Raw genomic sequence first — 16,999 nt, 5'->3', positions numbered from 1 at the left:
ATTAGGACGTGTTGACGTTAAACACTAAATTAATATTTATGAGTCTTGCCTTGCCAAGCGCTCGCTTACAAACGTCTGTTTTTCAGCCAATCAGTTAGTATTACAGGGCGAATAATAGGTCACGTAAGTAATATTCATGAGCAACGGGCTTACCATAGTAGGATTTGTTAATTCGCTTCCGGGAAATCTCGACTAAAGCGTAATGACGTAAAAGGAGTTTCAAAACACGTGAGCAGCATACCAGCCAATGGTATGTGGTGTTTAATATGGGGCCGAGACTCTTAAGTCAACCCGTTATACTCTTTATCATAAGAAGACGCAGGTGAGTTTTGATCTTGTAAACAGATTTGTGCAGCAGATTTAACGCGTCCGCGAACGTCATACTGCTTATAAACAACGCGTTTGTTTTTTATTTGTATGAGGAAAAAATCTGGTCAGTCACTACAGGCAGAACAGCCTTGAACGCACTTGCTGCATGACAAACTGTTGTGTTTCTTTAGGTCGTTTTCCTATATTATAATCATTTTAAGACGAAATTACATGCATTATACTTCTCTCTTGTTACCAGGCTATTCATAAGACCATACAATATATATTTGCATTTAATTCGTGTTGTATGTTTCCCTGGTAGAGATTTAGACGACTTCTATGTTATGGTATTTCCTCTCAGTGGATACATGTTTAAATGTTACTCTACTTACAATATATATTTGGGATAATTATTATTGTCACAAAACTTTATTTTATAGTTCTTGAAAACGTATGCATATAGATGTAATGACTTTATAATTATTAAGTGATTCCATGGAAATATTTGTACATTTAAAATCATTTGCACGACTATTTAAGTTCACGTTTATGTTATTTGTCAATGACCCACCTGTAGTCGGTGCTAAAATCTTGCTGACCAATATACAATTTTTTGTTTGTTTGTTTGTTTGTTTGTTTGTTTTCATCTTCACTCTAAAGATAAGGCAACCATGCATCCTATGAATATGTATATGGTTCCCAATCAAGGAATACCGGGTTGTCCACCGGGATTAGAATACCTGACACAGGTTAGTTAACATTTAATTCTATATGGATATATAATTTATATACTAATATTAATATATAGCTATATAATTAATATAATTTAGCAATTCCGTCTGAAGTTGAATATTAAAGTTTTTTTTTTTTTTTTTTTTTTTTTTTTGTCTATTTGTTAATATATAACAATATATAAAAATAAAAATAACCATAAAAATATGGTTACACTTTATTTTAAGGTGTCCTTGTTGCAGTGTGATTATACTTTTAAGTACTAAGTAATATTAAAGGAGAAGTCCACTTTCAGAACAACAATTTACAAATAATTTACTCACCCCCTTGTCATCCAAGACGTTCATGTCTTTCTGTCTTCAGTTGTAAAGAAATTATGTTTTTTTAAAAAAGCATTTCAGGTTGATTTTTCTCCATGTAATGGATTTCATTGGTGCCCCGATTTTGAACTTCAAAAATGTAGTTTAAATGCAGCTTCAAAGGGCTCTAAACGATCCCAGCTGAGGAAGAAGGGTCTTATCTAGTGAAACAATTGGTCATTTTTTTCGAAAAATAAAAATTTGTATATTTTTTAAACACAAAAGCTTGTGTAGCACAGGCTCTGGGATGCGGGTCTACGATGCTATGAATTAATAATGGGTCATTCTTGAACAATTCTTTCTTTTTGAACGAATCTTTAATGCGACTCGGGAAGAATGAGTCGCCTCGGGGAGTGATTCATTCAGTCTCGCATGTGCAACATCCTATTAGGTTCTGTACTGGAATTAATTCACCTGTTTGGAGTCTTCAGGTTTTTTCGAGTCGTTTGTTCATCTTATTGGGCTGTCACGTGATGAACGAATGACTCAAACCCGAAAACTTCTCAGATAAAAAGTGAGGTGAGCTAATCATAGACTAAAGACCAAGGTAAACAATGAATTAATCTTTTCTGTTTCTTATAGCATTATAGTTTTGTCTTGTTTGTAGTGTGATCAACATTTGTGTAAGCAGGAGATGTGTTAGGGAAGTAACACGTAACATTTTAATTATATTTGGCTAAAATGAACGAAATGACTTGAAAAAAGATTAGTTCATGGTCTGTGTACTGAGTATGGCGAAAAACTCCATCTTATTTTCTCCTACAACTTAAGAGGAGGACATCGTTGTACCTTTTTGTTTGTAAGCAGCGTTTTCAAACTTACTTGCACTTTCTTAGTCTTTGCGCGTTCACTTTGTAAACACTGGGTCTATAGTTCCGCCTACGTTCCGCATGACCTTTCAACGTGATTCAGTAGTATGTAGCCTGTGCTACACCAGCTTTTGTGCTTAAAAAGTATCAAAAATGTTATTTTCTGAAAAAAAAAATGACAGATCGTTTGACTAGATAAGACCCTTCTTCCTCGGCTGGGATCGTTTAGAGCCCTTTGAAGCTGCTTTTAAACTACATTTTGGAAGCTCAAATCGGGGCACCAATGGAGTCCATTATATGGAGAAAAATCCTGAAATGCTTTCCTCAAAAACCATCATTTCTTCACGACTGAAGACAGAAAGATATGAACGTCTTGGATGACAAGGGGGTGAGTATATTATTTGTGAATTGTTGTTCTGGAAGTGGAGTTCTCCTTTAAATACTACATGTACTTACTATGTTGTTAGTGTTAGGAATAGGGTTTGGTTTAGGGTTACTTGCATGTAATTATGCATAATTCATTGTTATTATAATAGTAAGTACATGTAACATGTATAACAAGGACACCTTAATATAAAGTGTTACTGTAATTGTTTATAAGTCTGTATATAAGTCATATAAAATTACTAAAACATCAGTTTCTTTTTCCTTTAGGTAGATCAACTTCTTATTAAACAGAAAGTTGAGCTTATTGAAGGTGTGTACAACAGTTTCTTACAGTTTCATCTTAGACCTATTTTTAACTTAATGCTAAATATGGAATCTTTGATTAATAAGTCCTCTGTATGTTTCACGCAGCTTTGGCAGGCTTTGAGAGCAACAATAAATATGAGATCCGTAACTCCATGGGTCAGAATGTGTTTTACGCGGTGGAGGAGAACGACTGTCTCACCCGTCAGTGCTGCGGCCCGCTGCGATCCTTCACCATCCGTGTCCTTGATAACTTCGGACAGGAAATCATCACAGTCAACCGTCCTCTGAAATGCATGTCCTGCTTCTTCCCATGTTGTCTGCAAGAGGTGATCTGCCAAAAAGTCTCTGAAAAGTGAATTTAGTTCTGCGAATTACATCGTTTGTTTGCAGATGCCACTCACTTTGAAATAGACCACAGGGAAAATATTACAATATTTATGAGTGATGGAGCAATTATGTTTATTCCTGTTTTTCATCCTCTCCTCTCTCTTTATTTCTCCTGTCTCAGTTGGAGGTCCAGGCTCCTCCAGGAAACACAGTGGGATATGTTGTACAGCAGTGGCACCCTTTCTTCCCCAAGTTCACAATAGAGAATGAGCATCGAGAGGCGGTTCTCAAGCTCCAGGGCCCGTTCTGTGGCTGGAGCTGCCTGCCAGACGTGGACTTTGAGGTATAACAAACAGTTACTGATCAAACAGTTACAGACAACAACAATTGCTAACTCTCACTGAAAATGAATGACTTCGTTGCTGTATCTGTGTAGCTCTAATTCTCCTTGAAAGCTTTGTTTAGGCTAGTAAGCTGTGACTGATGTTTTACCAAAAACGAAACTAATTATACTTCACAAAAAGAACAAAGAGACTATTTTTATAACATATTTTTAGCATTTAGGCACATAGTCTTCTCAAATTCTTTTTACTCCAATATAAAAGAAAGAAAGAAAGAAAGAAAGAAAGAAAGAAAGAAAGAAAGAAAGAAATAATAAATAAATAAATAAATAAATAAATAAATAAATAAGTATTTATGCATAATTATATTATATGTTGTACATCATTTATGGAAGCCTTTTATCTGACAATTCAGACCTTTTTTCCTCAAAATTCAGATTTTTTTCATGAACTTTTCATGAACTAAATGTAAAGAAAGTAACAATTGAAAAAAAAAAAAAAACAATTGTAAGATATAAACTCATTTTTTTTCTCATAATTCTGAGTTTACATATTGCATAGTTTATATCATGCTCATGCCGAGTCAAATGTACACCAGAATTTAAATTTCTATGGGTCAAGGTTTTTCACAATTTGGAATTTTTCAAAAAAAAAAAAAAAAAAAAAAAACTTTTTTTCAAACATGCGAACGAAGTTGACAAAGAACATGCCATATTGGATTCAAAGCTATATCTCTGCAACGCTTTAGCGTTTTCTGACCAAACTTGGTATGTCGTCATAATCATCTCCCGAGGCTACATACAGTGTTAAGTGCCACCTTCTGGTCAGGAGAAAAAAAAAAATATATATTTTTGCTTAAAACTTCTGAATGGTTTGTCCAAAAATCATAAAATTCTTTTCTGATTCAGTGCAGCATGCCGAGTCGAATGATATCCACTTTTTTCTGTATTCTATATTTAAATTTTTTCTCGTAAAATAATGTATTTCACATACTTCTTTAGTGCATCATTACGAAACTCAGTATGTGTCATTGGAACTATATTTATCATTTATAATTTTATAAAATTTATTGTGAAATTTAAAAAAATGCTAATAGTTTTTGATTAATTTTGCCTATTTTATAAAACTGGTCTTGGTAGATTGCTTGTATAATCATTATACCAATTATGCTATATTTGGTCAAACTTTTAGTTGAATTTCTTTGAAAACCTACTTTTTTGAGATCCTCCTATACCGTTGGTATGGTTTTCACCAAAATCATCTCAGATAATTTTCAGACCATGCTGGCAAAATGTTATAAAAAGCTTTTCGATAAACCAAACTGTTCTTGAATAACTGTGCAACACTTTGGGATATTGATATCAGAGTTTTTATGCGTCATTGTCATCTCACACTTACTGCACCATAATAATTTGATAATAGCGCCACATATTGGTAAAAAATTATTAGCAATTAAACCGTATTACTAATGATTGTATTTGTGATTTTTTTTTTTTTTAGCCATTTCCACTAAAATGATCTAAAAATGCCTTTAAAGGAGAAGTCCACTTACAGAACAACAATTTACAGATAATGTACTCACCCCCTTGTCATCCAAGGTGTTCATGTCTTTTTTTCATCAGTCGTAAAGAAATTGTGCTTTTTGAGGAAAACATTTAAGGTTTTTTCTCCATATAATGGACTGATATGGTGCCCTGAGTTTAAACTTTCTAAAATGCAGTTTAAATGCGGCTTCAAACGATCCTAAATGTGGTTGTAAACGATCCCAGCCGAGAAAGAAGAATCTTATTTAGCGAAATGATTGGTTATTTTTTTTATTTAAAAAATACAATTTAAATACTTGTTATTCTCAAACGCTTGTCTTGTCTTGCTCTCCCTGAACTCTGTGTATTCTGGTTCAAGACAGTTAGGGTATTTCGAAAAACTCCAATCGTATTTTCTCTCTCAACGTCAAAAATCATTTCAAAATCACCCTACATCTCTGCAGAAGTTACGACCCAATTTTTGCAAAGTGAACATGCAAAGAAGATCAAACTGTCATGAACAGGAAAAAAAAAACAGGTCGGGAAGAGCAAGACAAGACGAGCGCTTGACGTTAAAAAAAATATATAAATTGTATTATTTTTATGAAAGTGATCGTTTCGCTAGATAAGACCCTTCGTCCTCAGCTGGGACCGCATTTGGGATTGTTTGAAGCCACATTTAAACTGCATTTTGGAAGTTCAAAATCGGGGCACCATATCAGTCCATGATATGGAGAAAAATCCTGAAATGTTTTCCTCAAAAAACAATTTCTTTATGACTGAAGAAGGAAAGACATGAACATCTTGGATGACAAGGGAGTGAGTAAATTGTTCTGGAAGTGGACTCTTTGTCAAAACAAAAATGATACGCAAAATTATTTTTTCAAGCTCATACTCATTGGCCTTGGCTCATTTTCTGTGAAGAACATATATCAGAACACATTTTCAGTGACCGCTCACTGTACACCCCCCCCTACACACTTATATTACACACAGGATGTTCGGGTCCACTGGACCCGGGGCTAATAAAAGAGTGAAAATTTTGGGTCCTGTGTGACTTCACTCTATCCCCCTATTGTCTGGGCCTGCTATTAGTATGTGTATGTGTGTTTATGTGTGTTTATGTGTGTTTATGTGTGTTTATGTGTGTATATGTGTGAGTATGTGTGAGAGAGAGAGTCTGAGAGAGTGTGAGTGTAAGTGTGAGTTGTGCTTCTGCCCCTGTAGCCTTGCTACAAGGCTGTAGCACTTTAATTCATAAATGTGATCTAACAAAGGAAAATGGCAAATATCAGCCAAACATTCAGGTTATATTGCTTGTAATTGGGATGAAGTAAACATCTGTTGAGTATTTTAACAAATCTGTGTTGAATTAAAAACCCAAAAATGCAGCGGGTCCACCAGACCCATGAACACTGGCTGAGTAACAAAAATATGAACACCACAAGGATTAAACACTCATTGTTGCGGTTGGTCTGATGCTCCCAGCCATGACTCATTGTTCCTTCTTTGTGCTCGGTATTTATTTATTTAATTTTTTTAACTAGTGGTGGGAACAAGCTTCCATAATTTTTTCCCTCAATAGAGTAAATACATGCAAATTGGAAAGCGGAGTTTGTATATACAGTATGTGATTAATCACTAGACTACAGTTATGCTTTGAGCTTTACTACTAAAGGATCTATATGGAGAATATGTCAACTGTAAATGTATGTTTAATAATTCAGCTCTGTTGAATAGTGTTTAATTGGAAGAGCTTTACATTTGTACTTTTTCTGTCTTTGTGTTTGTCTGCTGTCTATTTGGCTCTGTCTATAAAGCCCACTAGGGGGAACTGTTGTTCAGCAGATGCAGTGTTTCACGTAAATAAGCATAGATTTGGATTGACATATTAGTATCTCAGAATTTAAACATTTTAAAAATTTTGCTTGAAGATTCTGACCATGGATGAAGTCGGCATCGGAAAGATCAGCAAACAATGGACAGGACTTCTTCGGGAGGCATTCACGGATTCCGACAACTTTGGGATCCAGTTCCCCATGGATCTTGATGTGCGAATGAAGGCAGTGATGATCGGAGCCTGCTTTCTCATTGTGAGTATGAGTGTATGGAGAATATGATTTGATAGTATGGCTTATGAATGACATATTTGTTTTATTTTGATTTTTTCAGGACTTCATGTTTTTTGAGACAAATAACTAGTTGCTATGCAGACGGTGTTTTAATGTCCGGCTCTGTGGAAACGGGTGAAAAGAGAAGATGTTTAACCTTGCACATCATACATCTGTGAAATCCAATGGAATGCATGTGAATATCAAGCCAGCAGCGTAGAAGAACGATGCTTTTAGAGACTGTGAAGTAGCTTCAGGTGTGTGATATAATTGGTTGTACCGATTGAAGTGTATTTTCTTTTTTTTTTAATTTCATATCTATACATAACAGATTAAAATATATGGCATTTAAAGGAATAGCTCATCCCAAAATAATAAAGAAATAAAATGCCACTATTCACTTCAAGCTCATATTACACATTTTCCTCCACTGTCTTCCATTTTCTAACATGAAAGGAGCAATTTAAAAGCAGGCAACTGTTTTATTTACTTATTTATTTATTTATTTATTTTTCTTTTTTTTCTTTTGGACAGCAGTCAAGCCCCATATCCCACACCCCAAGGCAAAGAAGAAAAAAAAAACACCATAAAATAAGCCATATGACAGATTTATGTGAAGAAGACACTGAAATTTAAATAGTGAACTATTCCTTTAAGAGCTGTCAGTACTACTATGCATATTAAATTTTGCAGTACTACCTGCAATGAATGACCAATATACACATTTACAACACAAAGTTATATTTTATTGTGAAATAGTATTTTCAACACTTTTCATTTTATTAATTCCCAAAATATATTTTGCATGCTAACAGATGTTGCAAAGAGCTAAAAGTGGTCCAAAAAGAAGAAGAAAAAAAAGAACAAAGAAAAAAAAAAGTGTGTAGTAGTCAATTTATTGTGTGATTTATTTAGCTTGTATATTGTTTGTCTGATTGATTTGTAGTGTTGACAATAAGCTTATAAAAATGGGATTTTTTTTTTTTGTGAGCTTTTTTTAGTTTATTTTTTGTAGTACTCAGTGTCTCCAGAAGAGGGCAATGTTGATCTTTAAGTGCACAAAATCCTCAACGTTTTAGGTCCTTCAAAATATTAATTACGAAGTGTTGTTCATGTTTTTTACGAGTTTGGTTTGCAATTTAAACACATTACACTCTTAAAAATAAAGGTGTTTCACGATGCCATCGAAGAACCTTTTTCGTTTAAATGGTTCCATAAAGAACCTTTAACATCTGAAGAACCTTTGTGTTTCACGAAAGGTTCTTCGTGGCAAAAGAAGGTACTTCAGATTATAAAAAGGTAAGAACGAGATGGTTCTTTAAAACGCCTTTGACCGAATGGTTCTTTGAGGAACCAAAAATGGTTCTTCTATGGCATCGCTGTGAAGAACCTTTTAAGGCACCTTTATTTTTAAGAGTGTCCTGTATGTGATGCTTAATAAATGCCTGGTATAGTTGATGTCTGACTAACACAGAATGTATTTCTAGCAGGGTGTTGTTCTTTTTTAAAATATTTATTTCGGGTGCATAATTCCAGCATTATATTTAAATAGTTACATGATCTAGTGCAAAATATAATTTTCTAAACTACACACATTTGTCTAATCATTGTGCAGCCAATGTACTGTTATTTGTGTCACTTTTAGTTATAATTCAATGTGTTTTGATCAAATTTGTCTTTAAAACAAAAAAGAACAAAGAAACCACAAAACTGTGTCTTGCATAAACCCTATACCAAAAGCAGTATTTGTTGGGAAGAAAAAAAAGGAGGGGGGGGGAGGGAGGGGGTAAAACTGAACTTTTCTCCTCAAGCTACAGTCAACAAGTCGGCAATAATGCCTCCTAATGAGCTGTGAATTGTGAATGCTGATGAAAAGAGAACATGGCAGTGCGTCACACAAAAGCTGTTTATGGGTTTGAGAAGAAAATATATTTATTAGCAGAGAGTGTTCAGTCAAGCATGTCATCAATGCAGCCAGGGCTTTGATCTGACCTCGGCTTGTGAAGAAATTTAACATTTTAAAACGGTATTAGCGTAATGGAAACACATGAGGCACTAACTCTGATCTGGAATGCAATAAAGAGAATTATTTAGCTGAGGATTCAGTCCTCCTGGGCGCTGATATTCAGTTCTCATCCTGCGTCCTGCAGGATAATGCCAAGCGCATCAAAGCAAACGCTGCGCAAATGCCATTCATTATGTCTGATTGCTTGTTTTTTTAATAGACTTATATTTTGTTGCAAGCTAGAAAGTCTATAACAGCATCCGCTATTTCTGGAAACTACTAGAACGAACAGTTCAGCCCAGAATTAAACATCTATCATCATTTCCTCACCCTCACAGTTTTCTAAACCTATTATTTCTTTCATGGAACAAAAAAGCTGTTCTCACTGAAAATAGAAAAAGCACCATAAAAGCATCATAAAAGTACTCAATTGTTTTGCATTGAACATTTTGCTCAACAGCTCACTTTCATTAAATAGAGAAGAGCAGCTGAGGCATTTTGCTGTAAACATCTCCTTTTTGTGTTCCAGAGTAGAAAGGAAGTCATATGACGACTGAGGGTAAATGATGACAGAATTCCTACGGCACTTCAGACAGGTAGTTTTACTGTAATTTTGCATTATAATGTTATCTGTACTGTTTGTATGTACCAAATGATATTTTATAGTCCATTACACTTCCATGTATATTTAATCACCCATGTCAATGGGACACTGGGAGCTTATATTCACTTGCAAGAATTGGGAGCAAAATGGATTTTAGACTTGAAATTACATTCAGGTTTTTTGGAAATATTTTTGAAGGATCAAATGTCAGAGTTGTAGGAGTTTTATTATTAAAAGGAAGAAGTTGTAAGCCTATCAGATCAGGCAAACTTGCTTTTAGGGTTTCGTCAAAATAACAAGACTGGACAGAGCCAAACCAATCTGCCAAGCAGGATGCTGATGTGAAGGTTTCCTCTCAGATGCTACTGTGAAATATGGGTGAAGCTTGGTTTGTGTGCACTATATTCAGTTACAAGTTTTCTAAGGAAAAAAATAGTCTTTAAAATGGATTATAATTGCTCAGGTAGCATTACAGGCCAGTGTTGCAATGCTTTACCACATGAGAAACAAAAAAAAAATCGGATGACTGATTGAAACAACCCTGTGCTCTTTGAAAACCCTGCCTTTCTTCTGTAAACAGTACTTACTTCTGGCTAAAGACGTTTTCCAAGGAACATACTAAAAAACTGTGTCAAGACCAGTATGTAATCATGTGCAATGACCCAGATTTTATGATTTGAACATTTGTCTTTATAATTGAGTGCTATCTGAATCAACAAACTATGTAAGGCAGCTTTGTGGGCCGTTTTGTGCTATTTTGAATTAAGACTTATGGACTCATTCTCTGCATGACACCAGCATTTTTAGATTTTTGGACTTTTGGACAAGGACTAGTGTATACATACTCCTGAAGCTCCACCAGACTCTCCTGTGATGAGAGAATGGTCTAAATAAAGTATTCATCACTAAACTTGTCAAACCTTAAAAGCAGGGTTGGGTTGAAACAGCTGAATGTTTAGTTAAGTTGTTATTTGGTGTGAGAAGAGCATCTCTGGCTTGTGTCTCCTCGTGTGTTATGACAGTGAAAAAAAATGGTCCTTGGAAATGTCATTATCATCTTACCCAATCCCTAGCCCACTATATAAACCCCAAAATTTAAGTAAATTGGTTGATAAGAATGCTGTTTAGGCATCTAAGAAAAGTCTTTCTCTGTCTTTAACATCTGGTCGAGGGGAATGTTCTTTCAGGAGCAGAAAGGATGTTGATCCAGGAACATGTCCTACTTGCTAAGGCCACCCAAGACAATATATATTACGTAAGTGACCACAAATGTAACTGTCATTATATTCAGTTACAAATCCAAGGAAAGATTTTATGTGTAGTATAAACCTTATTTTTTGTACATTTTTGAGTCTTGACTTCACATATTAAAAAAAGTTTACCTTGTTCTTTTCGATACTTTAAATCCAAAGAAACTCTAGATGGCCCAGGCCGACAGTTTCTAACTCAATCTGATATGATCACATCATTAATCACATGGTGCAGCTGATTGGTTTCTTTTCACATCAGCAGCCAATGAGTTTGCTGCTCAACACTCAGATACTCTGCTAGTGCTTGCTGTAGTTGCAGCGCGCTTCAGAAACCCTTCACCTTCCCCAGCTCCACCTGTATAGATCTGTTATACAGGGCTTTACGCTTACTTTCCTAACTTAAAACATTTAGGAGCACCTTCTAATAAATAATCAAAAAATCTGATCAAAAATGTGCCTTCCCATTACAAGGTGATATTTGATTCCTTAAAGTGATTTACAGGGAAATTCTGTTTTTACCTTTGTAAAACTTTATTAAAGGTATGTAATCTTTTATGTCAGTTTTTTAAAATTATATTTTTAAGCTTTTTAAAATGTCTAATTAAAACAACAGAATAAGAACAAGTAGGAAAAGTAAAAGTTACCAATCAAATTAAATCAGTAATTAATTTGCACTACAGAGGTGGCATAGAAGAACTCATAAGTTGTTTGTATGTTTTTTTTTTTCATGTGTTTAATGAGGCTTAGAGGTGGCACGAGTGCAATCAAATCTATAAATTAATGTTTTAATATAAAATTTTAAATGCAGAAATAATAAATGATTTAAATAACTGAAAAGATACTTTACAAATCACTTAATTACTGAATCATTTCATTCATTTAATTTGTTCGAATTGCTGATTCATTCGGGAATAAAGCAAGTGACTGTCTTTATGAATGAGAAACTGAATCAGTGACTCACTAGATTCGTTTAAAAACGTTTATTCATAAACCAAACACCGCTGTGTTTGAATGGATTCGCAGTGACTCACTTGTGACTTGTTTTAGACTATTTTTGATGACGAAATAGTATAAATAGTATAGTATATAAATAGTATAGTATATAGAAATAGTATAGTACTATAAAATGATTACAAGTGCTTGTTGTTTTACCGCCTCTAGTGTTAAAATTCTGTTGGAAACTGCAGTGATACATACATGGCAATTCGTATTTCGTGGCTTGCGAAAAAGTTCCCACAGGTACGTTTTCATCATGAGATCAGGTAGAATTATGTTGTATTTGCGCTGAAGTATTATTTTAGCAAAATACTTAGATTACAGTGTGGTTATTATGTAACACTCACTAAGTATAATTTATCTGTATCTGTTGTCCTGAAGATAAGAAGTCACACTTTTTGTCTGAATCAAATTATGCAACATCCTTTGAAATTACTGTTTATAAAAGTTACACTTTCTCATGGGATTGGCTTGGTCAGAGCTTTTATATTCATGAACTCTAATCCAAAACCTCCTGGAGAAGCTTGTGTTGATTCTGCTTTTCTGCCAAAACAATCCCTTTCCAATCCTTAACCACTATCCGTAAAATCAGTCAAATATCTTAATTAAAAAAAAAAAAATGTTGTTTTAAAAATCTGGCTTATAGGAAATCTGCTCTAAAACGAATGCTTATCCAGCAACATGTCTCCCTGGACAGAATCACAGTATGTGCTCAAGGCAATATATTTAGGCGACCAAGAACATCATAGTTTACATTATGTCTGTGATAGAGTGAATGATAGTAAGATCCTTCATATTCAACTTCTGTCACTTCTCTTATTAAATTAATTCCATAATAGACACATGGACTAACAGGTCTACATACAGTAGTACCTTGGCTTCATCCAGTATTTGTACATATACATGTCAGTCAGACTGCTTTGGGCCTTGCTGTTAAAAGACAGCATGCTCTGAAAGGACTGACATGCAAATCCTTCAAACACTTTATTACATGTTGTGTCAAGTTTATGTGGACAGACAGATGAAACTATAGGTTGACTATACAAAAAACCACTGCAGCTAAATTATAACTGTGCAAGTAAACCTCCAGTGAAAAGGAACATTCCCTGGAAGTGTTAAAACTAACTATCATGACCATTTGTAGCTATTATACATTTCAGCAAATTCACGTGAATTTCTATGATGTAATTTGTTTTTTCATAAGATCTGCCTGCTGAGTTTAGTTTAGGTGGGGTGACCATATGTCCTCTTTTTCCGGAGTATGTCATGACCTGGATTTCTAAACTGCCTTAAATGTCCGGGTTTTGGCTCTGCTGAAAATACTTTTCAGCTATTACCTTCAGCAATTATGAAAGCAATTGGCCAAAGCCAAAATTGAGACATTTTAGAAATCCAGGCCAGGACATGTCTGGGAAATAGATAGTATGCCACACAAGGCAATATATTTAGGTGACCAGAAACATCCTAGTCTGGATTTGACTGTACTTGGTTTAAAAAATAAATACATAAAAATGGGTCTGAATCCATGTCAGGTTTGAATACAAGTTCACCCAAGTGTGCCCGAATTTATTTATAAATGGGGTCAGTCCAAGTACCTCAACTCTAATAGTATCATCGCTCAAATTAATACAGCTTAACACATTCATTACTTTTCTCATTAAATATATTCGACAATAGACTAACAGACCTAGACAGTACCTTGGCTTCATCCAGCATCTACATATGTTAATCCAGCCTGGTCTCATTGTTATACGTAGGTATTTATAGGTAATGTTTATAGAGGCACAAAACGTACATTTTTGTACGTTTTTTACTGATGCCAAAACGTACAGTTTACACGGAGAAAACGCCTTTTGTTTCCCATCACGTTAATATTACATGAATGGTTAAATGATTGCAGCAATGTTATTTCATTTAAGGGTTTGAAGTGTAGTCTTGTAATTGAAGTAGTCTATTCTTGGAAACGAGCGGGTAGCAGAAATCACGCAGAACAGAATGAAATGTTATAATTTCACATTTAATAAACGATTAACAATTTAATAATGCAATTGAAAACATAAGGTCATTGGTATGACAAATAAAAAGAACACTAATTAAATTAATGCCACAACTTCAACATTCATAAGGATTCGTTTTCAGGTGTCGTCAATACGTCAGAATTGTTTGTTTAAATGCTGAAAATACGTAAGTATTTGTACGTTTAGGTGCTGTAAAAACATCAGTATTATACGTTTTAGTTTCTGGAAAAACATAAGTAAATGTACATTTTGTAGAACCACATTTTACGTAAAATGCATATGAATTATCATGCTCTGATGTTGGGAGAAAATGAAGACTCTTATGTTCACTTTTCCATCCAGCTACAAAACACCTACACTGCTTACGAGACATTGTCTCTACAGCTGACACAGTGTGGAAATATGCTAATATGGGATAGTCCGTCAGAGGTCGTGCACTATAAAAAAACAATTTGTTGAGTCAACTTAAAATAATTTGTAACCTGACTGCCTTAAAATTTTAAGTTCAGTCAACTCAAAAAAAGTTAATTCAACTTGAAATGTTAAATTATACTAAGTGACAACTTAGATATTTGAGTTGAATCAACTTAAAATTTTAAGGCAGCTGGGTTACTTACCCATCTGTTAAGTTTAGCAAAAACAAATATCTAAGTTGTTACTTAGTACAACTTAACATTTCAAGTTGACTAAACTTATTTTAGTTGACTGAATTCAAAATTTTAAGGCAGCAGGGTAACAAATTATTTTAAGCTAACTCAACAAATTGTGTTTTTTTTTTTTTTTTTTACAGTGTGGGCAGGGCTAGAGCAATATGACATTATGCTCAGAAAATCGAAATGGCTTGATAATTAAGACTGTTTAGGTATTTTGGGAATAAAAACAAATAAATAAATTTTTATCACTGTAGGGTGGCTGTGTCCACACACCGCTAAGACACATTTATATGCAAACAGCATGTAAAAGTGAATCTTGCATCCGATTTCCCTTTTAAATTCAGTGGGAAATAAACTGAAAGAATATTCGGAAAAAGAAAAAAAAAAAAATCCAGGGTTTTAACTTTGGTTTCATATTGATGTGCTCACTACCATCCTCATACATTATGTACAATAAATGCATGCTATTGGCCAAACTTTTTTTTTCAGGCATTAACTTATGTATGAAAGTATGAAAATAATAGGAAAACAAAGCCAAAGCTTTGACATTTTAGGCAGCGTTCTCATGAGACTGAGCTGGTCAGTGGATATATATCCATGTAATCTAAAACCTCTTGAATAAACATGTTGTGTTGGTTCTAGAATAACTTTTCTTCCAAAACAACCCTTTCTCAAACTCTTACTATTATCCTTAAAATCAATGGGAAATAAGATGATAAAAATGTTGTTAGGTCCCCATTCCTCACCCTGAAAAATCTGGTTATCCAGCACCATGTCCCACTTCACAGTAAGCTATCCAGAGCAATTCACTTAAATGACTAAGTCTGCATTAGGCCTATCATATGGTGAATAGTAGTATCATCCTTCAAAAAATAATATAGCCTAACACATCCATCGCATTCTTATTAAATGAATTCCGTCATACACAACACTAGCTGATACTAAAATACCAGAACACCCCTACACAAGAATGAGAGATTCATAGTACCTCTGCTCCAGATATGTTGTGCACTTTACCTTGATTTATAGGGTTCGGTTGAAGCGTATTAGAAATGACACAGTGTGAGTTTTCTCACTTGAGCGTAATATGTTTCCAAACACCAGGCTAACTGATGGGTGTGTGAAAGTAATGTTTAGGAATGGTGTACTTGCAAACAAATTAATTATGTCATTGCTTACATATACGAACTTCAAGGACCCTAGAAACAGCATACTTAATGGAATTTCCTGTATCAGTATGTGAAGACCACACAGTCAGTCAGAGGTCCTACAAACATCTGTGCAAACAAAGCTTGGAGATAGTCTTGAGTGGGATGGGATACTGAGACCTGGCTCAAGATACAGTGCAGCTGAATGAAATCTGTGATGTTTAGTCATCAATTCCAGCTGAGTTATTTTTCAGAATTAGTGAATGCCATGACTGGACTCTTGTCTTGGGTCTTGTCCACATGTGATGTGCTCCTCCGAGATTTTTTCAAATATACATGGAACTGACCATACAAATCCTGCTTATAATGCACATTCCTTGTGAGGCTTGTCCTCTCTTTATCCTCCTGGAAATGGTGATGGTCAGGGTGTATAAATATATCTAAGCATCCTATTTCAGGCTGGCCTCTCTAATGATCACTTTTGGTATTACTCTAATGAGAGACTGCTCATGAAGCTCACCCTGTATAATTAAACTTAAAATGAAGAAGTCTCCAAGAGGACAACTAAACTTGTCCAATGGAGCCCCTCCTTGGACCCAGTTTTCATTGCTTTATAACCACCTCTTTGGTCAAACTTATGATGGCATTGTATAACCATGTCTCGTCCTGTCACTAAAATGTATAGTTAAAATAAAAAAAGTCACCCTTGTGTTTTTTATTTTTTTCCCAATCCATATGGCTTCCCTTATTCAGTGGAAGACAAAAGCTCAGGTTTAGCAGAATATTTATGCTGCTCTTTCTTTATTAATGCTTAGAGATTGTCAAGCTCCACAGAGCACCAAAAAAAAAAAAAAAAAAAAAAAAAAAAAACATAAACACACTAGAGTAGTCCATACTTACAAAGTAGTTGTCACATTATGCTGTTTAGGAACCACAAAGGAGGCACAAATAAAGACAAACAGTCTTTAATCCATGGAACACAGGGGTAAATTCAAAATAGGCAAAGCAACAAACACACGCACATAATTGGTAGACCTGATAGAGACAAAAAGCAAGGACAGAAACTTAAATACACAGGGTAATTGGGAAACACAGGTGCATGGGATTCATAATCGATGACG

At 34.6% G+C, this 16,999-nt stretch overlaps 1 protein-coding gene across 3 annotated transcripts; it reads left to right on the top strand.

Annotated features, from left to right (window-relative positions):
* Positions 1-237: 237 nt before the first annotated feature.
* Positions 238-9,805, top strand: si:ch73-206p6.1 (phospholipid scramblase 1). Of its 3 annotated transcripts, none has more exons than XR_007825657.1 (8): positions 238-322; positions 970-1,058; positions 2,864-2,906; positions 3,008-3,228; positions 3,411-3,572; positions 7,028-7,186; positions 7,266-7,461; positions 9,739-9,805. XR_007825657.1 is itself a non-coding variant. In XM_051098487.1 (7 exons), exons 2-7 carry the CDS (start codon positions 981-983, stop codon positions 7,293-7,295), a joined length of 693 nt encoding a protein of 230 aa, XP_050954444.1. In that variant the 5' UTR covers positions 238-322; positions 970-980; the 3' UTR covers positions 7,296-8,254. The 3 variants fall into 3 exon arrangements, 1 of the variants encoding a protein (XP_050954444.1); XR_007825658.1 differs by lacking the exon at positions 9,739-9,805 and adding an exon at positions 7,742-8,254; XM_051098487.1 differs by lacking the exon at positions 9,739-9,805 and having other exon boundaries at positions 7,266-8,254.
* Positions 9,806-16,999: the final 7,194 nt, after the last annotated feature.

Source organism: Labeo rohita, chromosome 24 (genome assembly GCF_022985175.1).
Source record: "Labeo rohita strain BAU-BD-2019 chromosome 24, IGBB_LRoh.1.0, whole genome shotgun sequence".
Classification (NCBI taxonomy): Eukaryota; Metazoa; Chordata; class Actinopteri; order Cypriniformes; family Cyprinidae; genus Labeo; species Labeo rohita.
Note: the sequence above shows the minus strand (reverse complement) of the source record. Positions and strands in the feature narration are given on the sequence as shown.